The 23,386-nt window shown below is 43.9% G+C and overlaps 1 protein-coding gene across 1 annotated transcript in view; it reads right to left on the bottom strand.

Annotated features, from left to right (window-relative positions):
* FHDC1 (FH2 domain containing 1) overlaps positions 1-8,005 on the bottom strand; it is a 38,026-nt gene extending 30,021 nt beyond the window's left edge. The window contains exons 1-2 of the mRNA XM_081076629.1: positions 7,962-8,005; positions 1,345-1,960 (exon numbers count right to left, since the gene is read on the bottom strand). Of these exons, the coding sequence (XP_080932755.1) occupies positions 1,345-1,827 (483 nt within the window). The 5' untranslated portion in view covers positions 1,828-1,960; positions 7,962-8,005. The remainder of the gene's footprint in view (positions 1-1,344; positions 1,961-7,961) is intronic.
* Positions 8,006-23,386: the final 15,381 nt, after the last annotated feature.

The following is a 23,386-nucleotide window of genomic DNA, read 5'->3' as shown; positions in this document are numbered from 1 at the left end:
TGCTGGAAGCTGGGGCAAAGGCCAGGGTACTAAGGAAATGACTTCTTGCTCCTTCCAATATTGAAAGGATCCACTAAGAAATAAAAGGCCTTTGCAGAAAGGAAAGAGCAGGGAAAGCCTGTGTTCAGCTCCAGGATTGTCCTGAAGGCTTCCTCTCAAATTTATGTCACAGTTTACAGTGAATTCTAATCCCAGCATTCTCTGTATTTTAAATAAATAGACTCTTGGCTATTTCAATGGGGGACCATACCACCAGCTTCAAGGGCCCTGGAGTGAATTCATGGAGAGAAGTTAACCTGTTCCTGAGCCAGAGAAAAGAGGTCAATATTGTCAGCTCAAGAATTCAATAATGCAGGGAGCTGCTACGCTACTTCATTCCAGAGCCCTGCCTACTCTCTTATCTCGTCAGTTCCATCTCTGACCTATTTTCTCTGCTCCTTTACAACAGATTAAAAAAATTATGCATTTCTGTTGCCTTATGGGAGGGGAGGGCAGGCAGCATTCTTCCCTTTTAATCCCTGTTTTGCTAATTATTTCTTCTAGCAAATAGAGGTTTCTTAATTTACTCTCATGTTTCTACACAGAGAGTACTTACAAATGCAATTTTGGATTCTGTTTCTACAGTATATAGTGATTTGGAGCTCTGAGACCATGTTTTCAGTTAAGTTCTTAAAACTTGCTAGCTTTATTTTTTTTTCTCTCAAAGTAACACACTGAGTGTTAACTGGAAATATGCCTCCTAGAAAGTCTACCTGGAAATATAGCTTCAGGCTGTGGCTCCCTGGAAATCTCTGTTCCACATTGGCTGTAATTTAATTCAGAGACCTGAGGAAGGAAGGCCATCTCCAAACACTTGTACAGGGAAAAATAAGGATAAAAATCCTAGATGTGTGTTAGTTAATGATGTTTTTTAACAAAAGGTGTTTTGTCTCAGAAAGCTGCAGTTCATCGCGGATAACCGAGTTTAGGAACCTAATTTTTGTTTGTTTCAGTGGAGACGGATAATCCTGGACTCCAGCTGAAGTGCTCCACCAGGGGAAACGGCAGCCGATGTGCAGAGCCAGGGCAGAGCTGAGAGGCCGACGAGGATGGCCCCAGACAGCATGTTCTCTGCATGAGGTCATACTCCACCGAGATGTCTGGGAGGGTCCGGCATGCATGCTTCCTACACGCTGTTATTACTCAGCTCAAGTTTATCATGGAAGGCCCTTCCTAGCATTCCCACAGCACGTTCCCTAGCATTACCTTATTTCTTAGTGATTCTAGCAAGGTGTGAAACGTACGGATACCCCCCAACTCAAAACAATGCCATGTGGAGGATGTCCCCCCAAGGCCTCGTCTTACCTCCTCTCTCGCTTCCCTGAAGGACGAATTTAAAGTTCCTCCTCTCCTGGAAAGTGAAGGCTTGGTGGTATCTTCTTGCTGCCCAAAGAGCTCCTCGATGGTCTTTGTGTCAATCTGATAGCGATGATGCTGCCTGGCTGCCAAGGTCCAGATGTTGGTTTTGCCGCGCACTTGCTCCTCTGGAATGGTTTTCCAAAAAAAGCTTCTCATTCGCTTTTTCTGACCAACGTGGTTGTAGCCGTTCACGTGAGAAGCTGAGGGCAGTCCTGGAGGGGGAGGTGGGACCACGGGCCCCTCGGGCAGGGGAGGTGGGGGGGGAGGAGGAGAGGGAGGAAACCCTTCCCCAGCATAAGGACAGAGAGGAGGTGGGGGGGGAGGAGGAGGAGGGGGGGGTGGCGTTTGCCCAATCATGAATCCAGCTGCCGTGGCCTGAGTCCCATTTTCTTTATCACTGACAGAGGAGACACAATTCATAACATGCATAGTACTTTTGCCGGCTAAGAAGATAATTTCTTGACCTCGGAGAAGCAGACACAACCTCAAAGTTGCGTCATACTTTTCCCACCCGCAAGTCTGTCGCCAGAGAAAAAGGCGTGTTGCGTGTCATCTTCCAAACCTACAAAATTAAAAGAGCTTTAAAATCAGTGCAGGAAAACATTCTAATACTAGCTCTTCCCTTCAGAGGCCAGAGCCAGTCCTCCTAGAGTAGTTGGATGTTAAAATTCAATAAGGGACAACACCTTCGAGAGAGCATTAAAAGGGGCTAATACTTTTCTGAATGTGAACCAAAATTTACTACCTGGAAATGCTGCCAAAACAGCAGCAAAAAGTCCGACTTGGAAACGTTCCGTTAATCGATAAAACACATATTTACTTAGAACCCGCCAACGCTTGAGCAAGTATTGCTTACTTTATGAATAAACTACTTATTCATTACCTGGCTCACTTTCTTCAGGAAATGGATACCAAACCCCTGGGGAAATTACCCAAATGGCTTAAGCGTTAGGCGTTAGCGACCCTGCCTTTCTCCAGTATGGACGTGTCTTGTACCAATCAGTTGGCATCACCCACCTTGCACGTAACAGGCAGGGCATTTTGAGATGATAAAATAAGAGCCAAACGCATCCCCCTGGAGTCAGGGCCACCATGTTCCTGGCTCCACTTGGTGACATGGCTTTACCGCTTCCAATTTTAGACACATCACTTCGTTTCACTAGATTTCAGTTCTCTCATTTGTAAAATTAGGAGTTTGGGATACATTACATGACTTCCGTCATCGCTTCTGATGCTATCACTTTGGATTCTACTAGGTAAGCCACTGTTTGAAAACCATCAGACCTTCTCACCTGCTTCTTCTGCTTCTCCTGTGACACTATTAGCCAAGAAGACATACACACATAAGGCTACGCTGTCTGCATCACAACTGCCACATGTCGATCCCTTATCCACACAGTTACTGACTTATTTGGGATTTTTGCCGACTTTTAAGTGTTTGTTTTTGGTGTTGGGTTGTTACAGAAGACCTGATGTGAAAACAGGGGTCAAAACAACTACATTGCCTCATATATCAGGACAGGTAAGTGGAGATATGGAGGAAGGGACCCCAGGCAGGCTACGGCATGAGCATCCCCACTATGTGAGTGTATGAAAAAGGGACTGTTTCCTCCAGGTCATAAAGAGCCAAATGGAGGGGCTTTCTAGATCGGACTTCTGAATGTAATTGTCTTTTTATGGCACCGCTGCCCAAGCTCACACCGAGACGCACACATTGGTCAAACAATACTGGGTTACACACAAGTCAACTGTCTGATATCACCGATTCAAATATTATGAAACGTTTTACACAAAACCGCATGTAAAAGGCAGGGTAACCTAAGAGTAGAGATTCCAGAAACAGACTGCTTTTCCTCGGATCCTAGTTCTGTTACTTCTTAGAGGTGCAACCTGAGGTGACACAGGGTATTAACCCTATGTTTCAATATCCTCGTCTATAATATAAGGATACACCATTTCATTTGCTTGTATAAGAATATGTGACTACATTTACAGTCCTTACCCAGTTGCCTGTATATAGCTATTAATAACAACTGGTGTCATATGTACATATGATTTCTCTTTATTTTCAGAGGCATTACATTTGCTTTAAAATATGTATTGGGTTTACAGCTAAATGCTAAGCCTGCTAAAAACCTTTAATATTTCCATTCTCTGCTTTCTAAGTTACTAGGTTTGTGAGATTTGTCTTTCTTTTAATACTCAGTGATTGTATATTAACTTATCTCTACATTGCAGGAATGGATGTTTTTATAAAATGTTGGACTATCTAAGTTCTGAAGATTATACATGAGTAGAAAATTGCACTTCCAATTATTAACTGGGTAATTTTCTTTTTTTCACCCTTTTAACCATTTTTAAGTGTGTATCAGTGACATTAAGTACATTCACAGGGTTGTGTAGCCATCACTACTGGGTAATTTTTTAGAAAGTAAAACTGAAAATATGTATCCAAGCCATCTTACAGCTCACTAGAGATGCAACTGGCTTTTGAAAGGAGTTTTCATAATTATCATTAGGGGCATAACTAGGTTGTTTTCATAGTTGGCACCCCTAAAGCAAGTGACTCATTGTCAATTACAGTTTATAGTTATATTTGAACTCTTCTTTTTTCAAGACGGCACAGGTAATCTTGGCAGTTTACCCTTACATATTTTAAAATACTCTGTACATGAAATATCTCATGCTAACCCTCCAATTCACTACATTGTAAAGAAGAGTTGCTAATCCTTCAATTCCAGATATGCTGACTTGTTTATAGATTATCCCTGTTAAGAATGGTGATAAAAGCTGGAAATGTCTCCCTCCTAGAAAGCAATAACTCATTCAGTGCTGGGTAAATATATGCACAGATGTGGCATTAAATCTCACATAGCAAAGGTAAAGAGAGATACTCATAGAGTGAGAAAGATGATACATTTGGAGGTTGTGCAACAATGCTATCTTCTACTACCAAAGCTCCAAAGGATGCATGTCTTTTTGAGTATTATGTGTTCCACAGGGGAAGTGCCAGACAAAAGCTTGTGGAAGTAATAAGTAACTTGTGTTAGCTATGCATTGGCATGATTCTAACCATTGCCCGCTCATGAGAAAGAATGTTATTTTAAGAAGTTAAAGGAACAAAAGAAAATTTACAACATTGTTCCTGGTATGTTGTCCGGCTAATTATTTTCCCAGGGTAACATACAAGAATCCTAGGCCCCCAACAGCTTCTAATGAATAAGTTCTCCAGCAATGATTAGCTAAGATGCTAATAATGCTTTTACTATTGGCATCAATAGAGCTTCAGCAGGGCTTCCCCCTTGGCCTGGGTTTCTGTCAGAGAGACGGTAGGAAAGAGTGCAGACAGACATTCTAACCCTTTCCACAGTCTCAGGGGATATTCAAACAGAGGATACACAAAGAACATTTGATTTACTATGGTACTGTCCACAGTAAAGGTGCAAACGCACACTCTCCAAGTACGCGAGGAGAACACAGGTGATGTGGCAGACCTAAAGATACTGTTTCTCACAGCTAGTCATTGCCAGTATGGACGATGAAATTAGCCTTGGCTCTGTCTAGAAAATGTCAAGTGTCCACTAATCTCCCCCCAGAACAGACAGAGAGAGACAAACTTGTATTTCACATGTCACCTACAGGTTTGGGACCTCAGCAGCAGGGAGGATAACTGTTCAGGCTGACAAATGCCCAGCTCTGACTCAAATGGACAGCTGTCACGGTAAGGCTCTGAAGATGAGAATGTGTCTTCAAGTCCCCTGAGTGCTACTTGTGACCCATCAAAGGTGTGCCTGAGTGATGGACCCTTTTGGGGATGCTCTGGCTCAGTTGAGCATCTTTTACCTATGTAAATTTTTAATAAGAGGACGCGGTGACCATGTACTTAGCTTTTACCTAATCAGCAAGCAGAAGTCTCAGAATGTAAGTGCTCACGGGGTCTTCAGAGAAACCCTCAGGCCCCTTCTTCAACTCCCCTCCCTACACAACTGGCATAACTTTGCTCTTGGTGTCGGAAATGCAGCTGAAGCTCTGTTCTCTTGAAAGGAATGGGTGAGAAGAAAGAAAAAGAATAAGTGTGCTTCATTTCAGTGTATTTAGGAGAAAAACATATTCCTGAAAGTCAGTTCAGAGCTCAGAGCTCCCTGAAAGAGGGTTAGTGGGGACTTGTTCCTCAGCTGGTCACTCACCCCCTAGGTTAACAATCATCACAGACCAACGCTAGGAAAACGGACACCAGAAAACCCTTCCCCTTGATTGCTGACACTTGTCATAGATACGGTGGGGGCAGGAAAGGCTGGCCCACATCTGTCTGCTGACAAAAGGGGGCAGAGCACAACAGATTTGGAGAGAAGAGGCAGAGGAACTTACAGCCCTATTTTATTTGAGAAGAAGAAAAGGTGGGGAGAGTACCGGCAATTCTAAAATAGGGATTTTTTTTTTTTTTGCTCTCCACTAACTCACTGGGTAAAGGCTGTTTCCCTCACCCTGATCTTTCAAAACCTTTCTTGATCATTAAACACTGAATGTCAACTACACAGTCGCACCAGAGCTGGCAACATCCAACTCTTCACCTTGGCAGTCTAAGCAGCAGTGGAAGAACCCAAGACTGTTTCCAGTCAGCGTGTTTAATCGACAGCACAACATAAACGCTTCACAGATGCCTCAGAACCCAACACCCTGCCAGGAGAGAAAGAACGCCTGGTTTTGAATGTGCATTTTCAGTTTCTCTCAATGTCCTAAAACCAAGGGGGAAAAAAAAAAAGCACACGAGCGCCAGGGGATACTCTAGAGAGAAGGAAGGAAGCGCTCGCTACTCCTTCCAGGCGGACAACTGTGGGTCAGCAGAGGGGGTCACGGACGGCCGAAGCCTAGGGGCCGTTTCCGTGCAAACACAGGACTGAGAGCAGGTCCGGGGAGATACGGGGCGGAGGAGGCTGGGGGAAGCAACGATTTCTTCCAAAAGGCAGGACACACGGCAGGTGTCCAGGTGTGCGCACCGGCGAGCGGTCCACCGCGTCCTTCGGCCCCCAACACCGGGTATCCCTCCCCGTCCCCGGCACTCACCCAAACGCGAGCGGCTCCGCCGCACAAAAGGCTCGGAGGGCGCCCAAGCCCCTGGCCGGCGGCGGCCACACAGCGGCGTCCCCGTTCAGCGCGCGGCGACGGCAGGAGGGACTCCAGTGGGAGGGCCCCGCGGGCAGCGCGCGAACCCCCAGCGGCGTCCTTATCTGGCCTGCGGCGGCGGGCGCGTGCGGAGCCAGGCGACGCGGGTGCGCGCCGGAGATAGACGCCCCCACGCGCCGGAGATAGACGCCCCCACGCGCCGGAGATAGACGCCCCCACGCGCCTGCAGCCTCGGCCGCGCTTGCAGCGGGGGAGCGCGCGCCGGGGAGGCCGCTGCCGGCCGCGCGGGGACCAGCAGGGCGGACGGCCTGGAAGGGCCGGACCTTCTGCCTCCGGCGAGCGTACGCCGCTCTCGGGCAGCAGCGAGCGGAGCAGCCACCGCACTGCCTCGCCCCTCCCGCGGCTCCACCGTAGGCGGGTCGGGGTGGGCCAGGGGGTCGCCGGAGCCCGCCTCCGCGCCTCCGCGCCTCCGCGCCCGACACCTCCGGCTTCAGCGCCCTGTCGCCCCCGCCCTCCTCGCCCCGTGTCCGCCCCTCCGCGGAGGCAGCCGCACAAAGCTCCCGGACGCGGGAGGAGGGAGCTAACTAGGAAAGGTGTCTCTGTACGTGAAGCGAGAGGGGGGTGGGGTCTCCTGGCTCGTGGACAAGGGCTCCGTCCGCGCCTCGCACCTCGGCGACGACACTTCCCCACGGCCGGGGTCTGGGTCCGGAGCGCGGGGGGAGAAAGCCCCACGGCCGCACTGCGGAGCCGCCAAAGTCAGCAGGGGAGACTCCTGGTGTTTGCTCCAAGGATTAAACGGAGAACCTACAGTCCCCAGATAGGGGGCACCGCGGCGGCCGGGGGCGACTGGCCGGCCCACCCGCTTCCTCCCCAGACGTCCACAAACGCGGGGCGCCACTTCTAACCTGAACTTCGCACGGACAGAGTGCAAGACCGACAGCCGCCGGTCCTCAGTCTGCAGTACTCGGACGCGGTCCTTGCCAACCCCGCACCCACGGACAAGAGGGGCACGCCGTGGGTCCCGCGGCCCGGGGACCTGGCCCGGCGCCCCCAACTGCGCGCTTTTGGACGGGCGGGAATCCAGTGGGGGCTCGCTTTATCCTAAAGTCTTCCCGGGCTAAAGCTAAATCAGCCGACCCAGGTGCAACCCACAGGCATCCTGCGACCTAGCTCGTTCTCCGGACGCGGGTCCAGATCCGCGCGTCTTCGTCTCAAGGGACCGATCGCTGTCCTCTGCGGCCCGGGAGCACAGCCTCCAAAGTCACCCGGTTGGGTGTGGAGGGAGCTCAAACCTCCTCAGCCTTCCCACTGAGACTCGGCGCCCCAGCCCTGGGTCCCGGCGGATTTCCGCCCCTGGCCCTCCCGAGCCGGGGAGTCGCGGGCTCCGGGTGCCCCCGGGCAGCGATCGCGTCTGCTTCGGCCGCGCGACTCACACTCACCCGCGCCCCTGCTCCCTGCGCTCGCTCCCAGCGCCGGCGCCGGTTCCCAGGTCACTGCAGCCGCGGCAGTCCCGAACCGCGAGGGGGCAGGGCGGCGCGGGGCGGGGCGCGGCCGCAGCCTCAGGTAACAATGCTAAGGGGCTGATCCCAGCTCCCGCCGCGAGGCCAGCACGCCCCTTTCTGCTCGGCCCCTTCCTCCGTCCTACAGCTCCCCCGCTGGCGCTGCGGCTCTCACCTACACCTGCCCGGGGCCGCGGCGGGGGTTGGAGGTTTGGGAGCCGCCACCCGACACGCTGCTCCGAGCATCCAAAGGCTGGTGCGGGACCAGTGGATTGGTCACGGAGGGAAATTGGGGAGGCGGGGACAGAGATGTACGGACTGTGCACCAGAGCCAGGTGTCCTCATGGAAGCAGAAAAGGGGAGGTGCCAAGCTGGCTTTTGAACCGGCAAGAGCCTTCCACAAAGGAGCCTCTGCGGCAGCCTCCCCTGCTGCCACGCGCGCTCCCTCCTGCACGCGCACCCTCCACGCACACACCCAAACGCGCGCCAGCTCACCCTCTGCCCCACGCTTGTTCCTCCCCGGAGCACTTAGGCGGGACTTGGGTGAACTGTCCCAGCCCGCGCAGCCCAATCCTAGCCGGGCAGGAGCTTCACAAAGGTCAGCTCCTCTCCGGGGCCTGCCAACATGTGAGTTTACTTTTTTTTTTTTTTTTTAAATCCTCAATGGTGATGGTAACAGGAAGCTTTTAGCTACAGTTAAGCGGGGGGGGGGGGGGGGGGGGGAGTTCACTCCAGGCCTGATCGCATGAACAGACGCTGTCTGGGAAGGGCTCCTCACAGGAGGTTAAACAAGGAAGAGTTTAATCATATCTTTTTTTTTTCCAAAGTGACTTGTGACGCCAGGCAGTGAGAAAGGAGTAGCCTAAGAAAACCTATCCCGGGCGAACTAGCTGATCGGAAATCAGCTGCAGGGGTGGGGAGGCGCCCTCCTCCACGATGAAGTCATCGCTACCTTTGACCCTGTGAGCCAGATCCTAGACCAGTGCTTTTCCAGCCCTGGTGCTTGAAGACTTCAACCTCTCCACCTTGGTCCTCAGACCCTGAACGTCCAGGACAGAATTCTTGACCTCCATTGTGGATAGAAAAAGAGAAGCTATTAGAGTAAAAACCAAAACAAACAGAAACCAAAAACCAAAATCTGCCCCAGCCAATAGCTCATTTCTTAGCAGCTGACCAGGCTTGCACTACCCATGAAGAAACAAAGACCCATCTAAGACCACAGAAAATGTCCAGGAGTGGGAAGTGTAATAAAAGATAAAGACAGCCCGATGCTCAGGGAGTTAATACTAATGCCAAAGGAAATTTGACTATACAGGCAAAAGTTAAATGACAGACTATCAAAAGCGAGGAGCAGAATGGCATCTCTCCTATGTCACCCTCCTTAGATGAGCCTACACCCACTGCTCACTGCCTCCTCCTCAAGCCCCCCTCTCACTTAGGCTCCCTGCGCCGCGCACTCCCTCCTCCCCCACTGTACTGTGCGCTCTAAAATCAGTCACTTTTTTGAGAGGTCAAGTCCAGTGACCCGTTCTCAGCCCCCCTTCCCTTTGATCTCCCTGTAGCATCCTGGCCTACAGGCCTCCCCTCTGCCTCTCTGGCCTCCTCTGCTGACCCATCTTGTCCTTTGAGGACAGTAACTGGATTCTTCCAACCCTTTCTCTCCAATTATCCCCTGAGTACTGCCTTCTGACTTCAATCTGGATGAGTCCCGATTTTGTAGGGCTTAAAGCCTGTGGAAGTAACTCTTGAGGAAGCTAGTTAAAGAAAAACAATAAAAACATAAAAACCCGATACTAGATCTGTGTCTGGGGAAAGTGAGGGGCATGAAAACTTGAGCTCCAAGGCAAATCCACTTCTGATTTCACCTCTGTGTCAGGGACTCTTGAACCCTTACTGTCCCTGTAATATCTCAAGTCCAAATTCAATGTCCAAAGTTCACTTATCTTTCTCTCAAAACTAGAACTCTTCGTGCCCTCACCCCTTAAGACCTGATTTTTTAAAATCTGAAACCCCAGCTCTCCTCTGGTGCTTTTTCTCTTTTAAGTTCCTTATATCCAAGTATTTGCCAAATGTGTTGCTTTTCCCCAAGTAATCTCTCTTATATCTGTACTCTACATTCATTGTCACCACACGAGCCCCAATTAGAGGAAGGGGAAGCTGATGTTTATTTGCTGTTGGCCAAGTGTCAGGCATCACACTTGGTTCTCGAGAAGTTAAACTGGACTCTTGTGGCCACTCGCTCCGCGTTCCTTCTCTATCCCCTCTTCTCCCTGACTCTGCGTCAGGTCAGTGCTTTTAAAAGTCTGATGTCATCAGATTACCTACCTGTTCAATCCCTTCTATAGGTTCACATATATACCTACAGGCATTCTTCAGTCTGACACTGGATCAGCATCCTATCTTTAACTCCCCCAGTGAGACGCATCCCATTTCCCCCCTGGCAGCATGTGTGCTGCTCCTGAATGTGTCATGATTATTTTGACTCTTATTTTCTATGTGGTGACTCTTAGGTGGCCAAAAAAAGTACACGAAGAGAGCAGAGCACAACTATCAAATAGAGCTAAGGTTTCGATGGATTGATCTAAGGCTGCAAATCTAGAGAACAATTTATTCAGCTATTAGTATGCTGACTGTTAACCACACCCTCATCTCACCTGAGTTTGTGCTTGGGCGTTAAGATCTGCTGTTCATCTCTTTCCCAGAAATGTGCCAGTCACTCTGAGGAAGGATGGAAAGACTCCTGAGGCCAACTACGCCCAGTCAGCCCAGCCCCTGGAAGTGGTGGCCTGGAGGTGGCTGCTGCTGCTGCTGCAGGGGCTCTGGAGCAGTGGGCAGTGTGGCCCGCTTGCACTTTTCGAAGCCAGCCAAACCTCTCAGGGAGTGTGTTAGTAGCTTAGTGTGGCCCAGGCAACGGGCCTCACAGGTGCCAGCTCCAAGCCCTACCGAAGAATTCTGTTTGCAGCTTGCTCTTTCCTTTGCCAGGCCAGATCGCTCCATTTTCTTTGCCCAATTTGTTTTCTTTCTTCTAGCTTAGCCCTGAGCAGCTTTCTGTGTCTCCTACATCAAGTATTTTGTACTTGAATCTGTCATTAGGAGCCACTAAACAAAGCCTCAAACAAAAAAAATGAATCAAATTTTAGGATCCATTCTCAAGAATCACAGGCTTACCGTTCTAAAATAGGTCTATTTGCTTAAGGAGTAAATCTAATTCGTGAGCTGACTTCATTGGCCCTCTAGAGAACCACAGTGGACTCACTTCAATGTGAGGCATCAAACTGATTTTTAAATACCGCCCCCTCTCATACAGACTGAGATTTACTTAATCTTTATTCTTCTTAAAACATATCTGATGAGATCTGTTGTTTAGTGTTTAGATTACAGGCTGTGTGTTGGCTCTTATAACTGGAAACTGCAAAAGAAACAAACTCCACCAACACTAGCGAAACAGACTTGCAAAGACTCACCAACCCTTCTAGTAACAGTCGTTTCTAAGAGGAATTCCTAGACCCTGTTTCCCTCAAAAGGTAGAAAGTATAAAATAAATAAAATCAGCAGAATCTTTACTGTCACCCAAAATGCAAATTTGCATCAAATACCTTATGGGCAAACTGCAGACATGGTATTATTATAATTTTCCAAACAACAGAACTGACAAAATGTTTTATTTCTGTAGGCTAAGAAATTGAAATAGTAAATTGGCTTTAAATGTAGTACATAATGACTAAGCTCTGATCATTAAGAGGGAGAAACTTTTTTTCTAGATGCTAAGTAGTGATTTCTGCAAGTTTTAAATAGAAAATGCTTTCACATGTGATGCCCGGGCATCATCAACAGCATTTCCTTCACCAGAAGTAAATACAGGTATTTTGTCAGTAATGGTGCCTGATTTGTTTGAGGATAGGAGGGATGACAGACAACCCTTACCCAACATACAGGAATAAGGTAAGTGGACACCCAATGACCCTTGTTCCCACCTGTCTATGTTTCTGTAGAGCAAACTGCCCATTTTCCCCCTTTTAAGGGCTGTGGGGTGTGTGTGTGTGTGTTGGAGGAAGGGATAGAAGTGGAAACTAAGAGAAATACAGTTGACCTTTGAACAAGGCATGGGTTAGGGGCGCTGACCCCAACAGTTGAAAATCACATATAAATTCTGACTCCCCCAAAACTTAACTACTAATAGCGTACTGTTGAGTGGAAGCCCTACCAATAACAAAAACAGTAAGTTAACACATTATTTTGTATGTTATATGCATTATATACTGATTATGAAAATCATAAAATATATTTACAGTACTTACTGAAAAAAAATCCCAGTATAAGTAAAACTGCGCAGTTCAAACCCACTTTGTATATATCACTGAGTTTTTACCAAGAAAACCTTTAGCTAGGCGGTTTTTGAGTTTACAATTGGTATAGTGCTTGGAAAACTGGTTGGTGTTGATTATAAATATAGGGTCTGGTTACTACTCAAATTTTGAGGAGGAAAATAGCTTTAAAATGTAACATGAAAGCGTTATTTCTTTCCACTACGCACCACCAAAAATAAGTGTGTGTCTCAATAAAAGGAATTAAGTTAAGGAGTATGTCAGGTGACAGTTTCTTTTGCTACTGGTTTTAACTGTTTCCAAATTGTTTACCCTTCTAAGAAGTTAGAAGAGCAAACAGTAATTTGAAATCATAACACACACAGTATAGGCAGTCTCCAAACAAACCCAATGAAGCAACAATATTGGTATGTGGTGGTGGTGGGGTGTGTGTGTGTGTGTGTGTGTGTGTGCGCGTGCAAGTGCGTGTGCCTGGCTCCCTGGGGAAATACTATATGCACATTTCGTGCAAGACTTTGTGGTGCACATACAGGTGTGTGAAAGGACATGTTGGTGACTTAGCAATTTTTGTAAAGCCCTTTTTACTCCCCTTGGAGATGGAATTTGTACTTAGTTTGATATACTAGATATGAGAGCAAATAAGAAAACGAGCCCATAACAATTAGCATCTTAATATTTCTCAAGCCAAATTCATGGAAATAATTACAGTGGACCATTTTTGGAGAAAGTAGAGACGGTAAGCCTTTTGATGGAAAGACCAATTTTCAAATTTTGACCGGCCTTGGCCACAAAGAGGATCCTTGTCAAAACGGTTCACAATTAGCTCACAGCTCCATCCCTTTGTGGGCTTGTCCAGGCTGAAGCAGAATGGGGGGTGGGTGCACTGGGGTTAAACCCAGGACTTCTCTTTTCATTTTCACTCCTAATTTGCTGGCCCCTCCTGAAAAAAGAGGCTCCTGTATTTTATCAGTTCAGAGAGATGGTATGAAACATTCAGCCATTTGTAGTTTAAAATGGATGAAAAACTTTCCCTTCACATTTCTAAGTTCCTTTTACTTAGTGTTTTTGTGCATATGGTCAGCTTTTTGTGTTGAATTGTGTATCAGGTCATAAAAGAGAGTAAAAATTATCTGTACAAAGTATTTTTCTATTGGTGACTTCTCAGGACTAGGCTGGAGAAAAGAGAAAATCACTTTACTTTTAATTTTTCCTGAAGTGTTGCTGCTTTTCTAAGGAAAACCCTGGGCTCCCCACAGCACACCTTTGTTGAAGGCACAGGTAAACACATTTCTGAGTTTTAAATTGTGTTGTGGTGCTTCCTCTGAGGTGATTGACGTGCAGTGACACTCAGAGTGTCTGTTTTACACAGGGAGGGAGGGAGTGCAAGGTACACACACAGTTAAACACAGGACTTTAATTTACACTGTACAATGGAAGTATTTTTATGCTGGAAATGGCTTCACCAAACCCCTTTCAAAGATATATGTATGTGTGTGTGTGTGTGTGTGTGTGTGTGTGTGTGTGTGTGTGTGAGAGAGAGAGAGAGAGAGAGAGAGAGAGAGAGAGAGAGAGAGAGAGAGAGAGAGGTAATTTCTCTTCCTAGAGAAATTGAACACTCTCTATGGATTCTTATTTAACCCAAGCTTGGGGTCACAAAGTCACATTACATTTGTAATTTAAGAGGAGTATAAATAAGGGAAAGCAGAGAAAATGCTAGATGTTCACACATCTTCATTCTCCCCTTCCACACCCCCCATTATCAAATATTTGAACATATTTTTTAGCTTTGCATTCTTTCCTTTACAAGCATGCCCTCTTTACAGTTTATCTCAATAAGGAGACTAATTTCCAAGGGCGCTTTCTTGCCTGTTAGGCATAATCAGGTTAAACCTTGTCTACTTGAAGGAGAGCAGAGGAAGGAATTCTACCCCAGCAGCTCCACTGCACAAGAGCCTCATAAAAAGGGGGGCCCTTTGTGATCCCCGTGCTCATGGTACAGAGTCTACAGAAGTCACTGGATGGTTTAAAGACCTTTGTCCCGTGTGTCAGGCTGGCTAGAGGCATCATAAAGAAATCAGAGGGGCTAATTCACAAGGCTGGAGCAGGAACAGGGGCATGGAGGAGAAGGGGGAGCCATGGAGTTATGATTCACCCCCACATTTTATTAACTCCTAGATTTTTAAGTCACATGCTATTCTACTTTAGCCACATTTCTTGAGATAACCAACAAAGACTTTTTTTTTTGTATGTGTCTTTCCTGTGAAAAGAAGCTGATTTCTTCTTCATCAGGCTACAATACTAGAAACTGCAATAAAGGACTTGACCAGAATTGTTTTCAAATTCCAGAAGGCCATATTTGCAGGTCCTAAGGTTTCCCTGGGTGACCTTAAAACACTCATGCACGCCAGTCCTTGCGTGCCTAGTTATAAGCCACCCATTCAAGTAGCTAGGTAATTAGTTATTAATTTGTTTTTCTTCTCAAAAATGGGAGCACTCAGGTGACCTCCAGGTGGAAACTAAGGTCATGTATTAAACTACTAAATCACTACTAAATAACAATTCTCCCCTCATGACCTACAACCTATAGACAAATTCTGCCTGTTTGTCCAAATACACTCTAGTGCTACTAGGTAAAAAGGATTCAAGCATTCTGTTGGACTGCTGGCAAGGAAAAAAGAAAAAGTTAAGATTCAAAGCCTACAAAGAAATAATATTGTATGGTACTTAAGATGTGGCTTATGTTTGACAACATGAATGGGCCTATTCCCACAGACAAGCTGCCAAGGTAGGAGAGTAAAATGTAGCCTTCTGCATCACACACATGTAGGCATGAGGCATTCCACTTTGCAGCTTAAGGCTGGCTGCTTCCACACTCAACCACTAAGAGCATGTTACACATACTGGTCCCTCTCCCCCGCTCAACCATTCATTCCCAGTGTTTGCATAGACTTTCCCCCCATTAAACCAAAAAGGTCGAGGGCAGGGCTGTCTTCATTCACCTTCCTGTCTCAGTAAGGTCTATTCCCAGGGCACTGACAATGGTTGGTTACTCACTGTGTCTGCTCACTAAACTTGGTCCTCATCACCAGCGAATGACAGCAGTGGCCTCTAGTCCTTCAGCGCTAGAAGCTCCAGTAACAATAATCGTCATTACTGACGTAACTGAAAGCCTCTGCGCAAGGTACAGGGAGGGCTACAGAAATGTTCAAAACAGTTCTGCTCTCAAGAGGCTTCTGTGATTCAGAAGGAAATCCACCAGACGAGAATCAAGCTGCTTGAAGCATACTCAGACCACGTGAAACGAACGGCCAGGTAACATTTTACGATGAACTGACAACATGTAGGCATGCACGGGCCGGTCAAGTGAGATATTTCAGGAGACATGCTGATGCTCGACCCAAAGTAATGGAGCCCCGTGCTGGACTGAAAAACACCTCCAGCTTTGACACTGTTTGGGGAGAAGAATGACTGGGATTGAGTTCTCTCTTCTGAAATTCGACACCGAGGATTGAGAATCGAAGCTTGTAGCGTGGATCCTCTACTTCTCTGAGGCCTATAGAAAAAGGATGGGGACTCCTGTCAAAGACTAGGCGTGCCCTTGGTCAGAGAGTCCGGCTCTGTCACTGCTTGCGTAAAATGCTTACAGGCTAAGAGGACAAGGTGCCACAGAGGCTCGTATGGAAAAGAGATACTACAATAATGAAAAGCCAGCACACTACAAATTAAATGTATCATGAATGAAGGATTTCTTAATGGGTCTCAGTGGTCTCAGTTCACCACTCCTGAACAGCAATTCACATAAAAATGAGTTCAAAGGACTATACAGGCAGAGTTCTTCCTAGAATAAGTCAAGGTCAGTGTTGGGGTCGCTGGCAGGGAAGTCTGGAGTGGATTGGACTGAAGCTACTTGTGTCTTGGGGAAAAAGACTTGTTTTCATTGCTCTAGTCATGAGCACAAATAGTGACTCCAAAAGCTTGAAAACCCGAAGACAGCACAATGGTCTCTTATGTCACTGCATTTTTTTTTTTTTTTTTTTTTTTTTTGGTAAAGGACAAAGAGGCAAGTTGGGACCACAGTCTGCTATGAAGCACGAAGCTTTAATACTTCACTTTCCCTTTCCTTGTGAGTTTAGGAAAGGTCTTTTTTTTTTTTTCTTTTAAATATATCATTAGACTTATAGCTGCTCATTTGAAATTTCTAACTAATTTCTCTTATTTTACGGCCGGTTTAATTGAAGAAAAATGCTAACTAAACTTCAGAGAAAACATCATGAGCCTTTTTAGAGAAATAAAGTTTAGAGAACATAAAAGACAGATTATTTTTTAAAAAACCATACCACAGGAAATCTAAATGATGAAATTAAAGGTCTGGCATTCTCCATTAAGCAACCATCAACTTAAAACAGACTGATAGAAACATAACTTAATATATATGAAGCGCATGGTAACCACAAACCAAAAATCTATAAGAAATATACGAGAAATATTAAGAAAGAAATCCAAATACAGCATTCCAGAAAGTCATCAATATACTTGAAAGCCAGAGAAATAAGGAATAGAGAAGAACTACAAAACAATCAGAAAACAATGAATAAAATGGCAATAACTATATACCTATCAATAATTGCTTTACGTGTAAATGGATTAAATGCTCCAATTAAAAGACAAATGGATAAAGAAGATGTAGTACATATACACAATGGAATATTACTTGGCCATACCATTTGCGACAACATAGATGAACCTAGAGGGTATTATGCTAAGTGAAATAAGTCAGACAGAGAAATACCATATGATCTCAATTATATGTGGAACCTAAAGAACAAAATAAACAAACAAAACAGAAACAGATACAGAGAACAAACTGATGGTTGCCAGATGGGAAGGGGTTGGGGGGCTGAATGAAAAGGTGAAGGGATTAAGCAGGACAAATTGGTAGTAAAATAGTACATGGGGATGTAAAAATACAGCTTAGGAACTATAGTTAATAATATTACAATTATAATGGAGTCAGATGGGTGCAAGACCTATCAAGGTGACCATTTCATATGCTGTACACCTGAAACTAATATAATATTGAATGTCAACTGTAATTAAATAAATAAAAAAAAGGTCTGTCCTTCTCCGGTGGCCAACACCAGTCCAAGAAGAAATTGTTAGACCCACTTCAGGGACCATCTGAAACTCTTGAGGGTGTAGTGGAATCAGGTGATGAAAGTCAACACCGGTAAGCTGACCAGTCATTCAGTAAATACTCATGACCGTTTAAACCTAGATTTTTTTTTCAAGTCACTTGCTAGTACCAGTGATTATATAGTAACCATTGTCATGGTAAAAACTCAATTCTCAAAACATCATCTGGGCTTTTTCGCTGCTTTTATTATTGATGCAAACTAGTTAGAAAATGTTAATCCACTGGATTTTCCTTGTTCTGACCTAAGGCAGGGGTGAAGGAACAGGAAACAGAATTCAAGAGCAATGTAAATAAACATCCATTATTTCTTTGGGGGGAGTTCTTTAAAGATTTAAGCTAATAACTGACCAAGTTAAGAAGTGTGAATTAAGGAAGATTCGGCCAGCTCATAAAATATCTTTTTAGATTGAGAATACGCTGTTAAAAATTACCAATGTATACAAATGTTTTATTGTAAGCAGTGTAAGTTATAAATGAAGCCATGAACAGCTACGTTTTAAGAAATCTAGAGTTGTACAGTAGTGTATGCTTATTTCTGAGAACAACTGAGACAGAAGAAACTGTAGTAATGCGAAAATGAAGTTAGTGTTTTACTTTTGAGCTTAAGCTCCCTTACAGTTTCAAATAGCTATTTAGACAGTTGAGGGGAAAAAGAGAGGGAAAAAAATCTAGTGATGGATATAGTTCCTACATGACTTCTTGCTTCTAACTAGTCTCATTATCCTAAGCTATTTCTGCTATTTCAGTTGCCGTTTCTGTAACCTTTACTGAAAAACAGAAAACTGTTCAACTTTATTTTCCTGAATTTTACTGTTCCTGAATTTCTGTTTCCAAGTACAAACCAACGTCTTTCACGTATTACATAGAGAAGGGATTCCGATATCTGCAGGAGTGTGTCAGTCATAAGCTGTACCCAAAAAAGCTTGATTGCCACTCTGGTGCAAGAGGGAAAACTTAGCAGGAAACTACCTGTATTTCTGGATCAAATATCCTAAGTTTTTGTTTTTTTTTTAATTATGAAAACTTTCAAAGAAGGAAAAGACTAGTACAATGAAATCCCACACAACTACCCTATTTCAACAATTGCTAACATATTGCCATATTTAAGACATTTTCCTCTCCTTCCTTTCTCTCCGCCAGCTTTCTCTCCATATAGGTATGTACGAATGTATGTAATGTTGAACTATTTCAAAGTAAGTTGCAGAAAGTATGCCACTTCACCTTTAAGTTTTTCATAAAAAGTTTCCTAATACGATATATAATTAGACATCATTTGGGGGAGGATAAAAATAAATTCACATGTATCATTTGAGTACTTGATTCATTATTCTGAAAACGTAAGTTTTAAAACTTCTCAGGAAGGCCAATCAGATTAGTTAACTTCTCTCTCCCTCTCCCATACTTCCACCCATTTGAAAAAGAAAAAAAAGTTTTTTACAGCGCGACTGCTTTTTCTTTAGAACTTCAATAGCCAGACTCCAAGATGTGGTGCAAACTAATATGGTTTACATTTTTCTTCCTTATGTACCCCCATGCCAGCAAGGTGTACATTTCCCTCTTAAGATATTTATGCAAACACATACACCTGTACCAAAAGCAAGATATGAAAGTCTAAGTCATGCAAAGTTACTTTTGTCTAAGATCAACAAAAAACTATCTTGTTCCTTTCTTCTTTCTTATGAATCAACAATTCATGATAAAACATCATGGCAGAAAGGTCACAATCTTATTACAGAATTGTACACCTGAAATCTATGTAACTTTACTAACAATTGTTTCCCCAATAAACTTTAATTTAAAGAAAAACAAAACAAAAGGTCACAATCTGTTATATGACGGAGGATGCTTATGGCTACACCTAGCATAGGCCCAAACAAAACCAACCATGGTTTTGATTTTCGTGGAAATTTCATTTGTAAAAATGTTATTGAAATTCCCAGAGAGAATAGTATATTAATCAATTAACTGCACAGAAATCGAGCTAGTTCTCAGAATGGGTCTAATTTCCCTTCCTCATATGGATGGTCTCCTCTTTCCATATCAGAGTTAACACCAGAATAACAAATAGTTCTCACTTAATTTACATAACTAAGAGTCAACCTTTATTCCACAAAAACAAAGATGAACTTCATAGTTTCCTGTACATTAGGAGGACCACTTAGTAATTTATTATAAAGACCCATTTATGCCAGGAAACCTGTTGAGCAGGAAACCTTCAAGTGTAAACATAGAACAGAATTTAATGAAAGTCCTCAAAAGAGGAAAGTTGTTTGCATTGCCATTCTATTTTAATAGGTCTTGCTATATTGTAAAAATATTGAAGGACCTGTGGCCCTTGGGAAAGCTTTCAACTAATGCAAGATATAACTGGCCTTTTGATCAGGAAATAGCCTATTCACAACTAGATAGTCTTCGCCAACATAAAAATCTATAATCTTACAGGGGGAATCAGGTTTTTTTAAATATCTAAATATGATTAGAATTTAGTAATGAAAGCTCTCAGATGGTCTCAACTGTCCCAGACAACCCACAAGGTTCAAGAAAACAGCTACTGGCAAAAGAAATTTAGGAATATTATTACAAAATAGGTCATTCTGGCCGGCCCGGTGGCTCAGGAGGTTGGAGCTCCGTGCTCCTAACTCCGAAGGCTGCCAGTTCGATTCCCACATGGACCAGTGGGCTCTCAACCACAAGGTTGCCAGTTCAATTCCTCGAGTCCCTCAAGGGATGGTGGGCTCCGCCCCCTGCAACTAAGATTGAACACAGCACCTTGAGCTGAGCTGCCCGGATGGCTCGGATGGCTCGGTTGGAGTGCGTCCTCTCAACCACAAGGTTGCCGGTTCGACTCCCGCAAGGGATGGTGGGCAACTAGCAAGGGCAACTGGACCTGGAGCTGAGCTGCGCCCTCCACAACTAAGACTGAAAGAACAACTTGAAGCTGAATGGCACCCTCCAAAACTAAGATTGAAAGGACAACTTGACTTGGAAAAGAAGCCTGGAAGTACACACTGTTCCCCAATAAAGTCCTGTTCCCCTTCTCCAATAAAATCTTTTTTAAAAATAGGTCATTCTTAGTTACTTCACAAAAATTAGTACAAACTATATACAAATGCTGCACTGAACTAGCAATTTAAGTAATTTACTTTTATTTTTCACACCTACAGTCATCTCCAGTGAAGGATATTGGAGCACGGGCAGGCACATTTTGAGGTAGAAACATTCTTCTTCAAATTAACAGTCCCATGATTAAAAGACACTTATCTTTAGCTTTTCGATATACATAATTTTACTTTATATAGCACTTTTCAGGTTCACATTATTTCTTTTTCAGAATACCTTAAGATCAGCAGATTGAAAAGATGACTATCATACACACTTTGAAATGTACCTAATATGAATCCATTTGGCGGTGAATGGATTATTATTTTTTTCCAACTAAGAAGACATTGAATACACATGTATTTAACTTTAGAAGACACAACACTTTTGACCCGTTTTAATTATGCAGTTGAAATGGCAGGATTTAAAGGGAAAATTCATATATTTAGGGGCCTTCCTGTCTTCATCTGTAAAAAAGGGTGTTAAATAGATAATCTCTATGGAACCTTCTATTTCACACTCTATGGGAGTGTGTAACATTATCAGTAACATTATCAGTGCTTTGAGTATGGAAAAGATGCTTCTTAAAGTCTAGCTTTCAGCTAACTTGCCTCTGTAGGCTGTGGTCCTTCTTGGGCCCTAAGATTTGGAAGCTTTGGGATTGTTAATTAAACAAAGGACTATTAGATTGAGGTGCTTTCAATGCCTTAGTAGCCTCGTAAGCCTGAAATGCCTCAAGATTAAGAAATCAAAATAACCAATCACAAATAGCCAACGTAGCCTTTCCCTAACCACTTAAGCTACAGCCAATCAAATAACTTCCTTGCTTTGCTCCCACCTCTTCTTTATAAAAGTATTTCCCGTAGCTCCTCTTGGTGGAGGGCTCCTAACCGTTTCCGGTTTGGCACTGCCTGATTTGAATCAATTTTTGCTCGAATAAATTCTTAAAATTTTTTAACAGGCCTCAGTTTGTTTTTAACAGGATGAAGAGTTCAATTTCACAGACATGCTCTTCAGTGCATTTTTTTTTCTTGAATAATTGCTATTTTAATAAGAGAAAAGTCAACCATCTCTCTGCCCCATACTCCGTAACTCCCCTGAATCCTGACTTTCCTGACAGCTTTTCCCTCTCCACTTAAAACATTCATAAAGTGATATTCTGATGGTTATATGTTTTATGTCCTTTCATGCTTATTGGCTTTAAAAACATGCTAAACAGTCATGTGTGTATGCTCTTGGAGGCATAAATTGATGAAATCTTTCTTGAAAGCCAATTGGCAATACATAACAAAATCTTAAAATATGTAACACTTTGAGAGCTCATTCACTTCTAAGAATCTAATCTAAGGGAATAACTAGGTAAGAGTATAAAAATGAATGCATGCATGTTAATGGATATTCAAACTAGAGTTTATAATATAAATAATCGGTAACTAAAATAGGTAAATTCACAGGAGTTAGGCGGTCCCATGCAGTATTTATTGACGGGGGAAGTTATTTTGAAATTAACTTCTAATTTTTTTTCTACAATGAATATGAATCACTTTCTTAACAAAGTAAATACGAGGTGTGGTCAAACAACATGGTGAATGTTTAATTAAAAAAAATTATTACAGTAAAAGACACATTGCTATTTTTCCCCCTCAAAATACCCCCCTCTTCGAATATACTTATCCCATTGTTCTTGCCACTTTCTGAAGCAGTTCTGGAAGTCCTCTTTAGTGTCTTTAGTTGCGCTGTGGTAGCTGCCTCGATGTCCTGAATCGTTTTGACTTTGGGAAGAGTCAGAAGTCGCACAGTGCCAGATCCGGTGAATGAGGACACACCGTAATGTTTCTGACAGAAATTGCTGTATACCAGAAGCGGTATGTGACACAGAGCGTGGTCATGATAGAGGATGATTTACGGCACACTTTATCACACGTCTTCTTTCAACAGACTGACTGCACTGAACAAGTTGAAACTTGTCACACACTGTTACTAACTTTCAATGCGCTACTTCCCTATTGAAGATCCCTGCCTTTCCGTTGGATGGCACTGGGCAGCAGCATTCACCGTATTTTTTTATCACAATGGAAAGGCTGTGTCACACATCACTTCTGGTACGGCAATTTCTGTCAAATAAAAACATTATGGTGTGTCCTCATCCACCTTATTCACCAGATTTGGGACCGTGTGACTTCTGGCTGTTCCCTAAAGTCAAAATGATTCAGGACATCAAAGCAGCTATGACAGCACAACTAAAGACACTCATGAAAGAGGACTTCCAGAACTGCTTCAGAAAGTGGCAAAAACAATGGCATAAATGTGTTTGAAGCAAGGGGGAGTATTTTGAAGGGGATTAATGGCAATGTGTCTTTTACTGTAATAATTATTTTTTAATTTAAACATTCACATTTTTTGAGCACTCCTTGCATACTACTGGCTAATAAGTTAATTTACTTACTCCTTTTGCACATGGACCCATGACTCAGAATCACTAATATTTTTAGTTTATTCTGAAAAAAACTCATCAATCCATGAAACTACTTGATTCCTCAGCTACTACAATTGTTACTCAAATGTGATAAGAGTGGACATGTTCTCCCAAAAGAGATGCCAATTGAAGGAAAAGAATAACTTACTGAAATAAGTGACAGAAGTGCCATTTTTTGTTATTGTTTTTAAAGTTCAGAAAAAACAAATCCTATGTCTCAGAATTCCCGAGTCATTGCTTATTTTAAATTATGAATAGCCAGAGAAGCAAG

The sequence above is a fragment of the Rhinolophus hipposideros genome (assembly GCF_964194185.1).
Source record: "Rhinolophus hipposideros genome assembly, chromosome: 16".
NCBI lineage: Eukaryota > Metazoa > Chordata > Mammalia > Chiroptera > Rhinolophidae > Rhinolophus > Rhinolophus hipposideros.
This window is presented reverse-complemented; position numbering and strand designations above follow the sequence as displayed.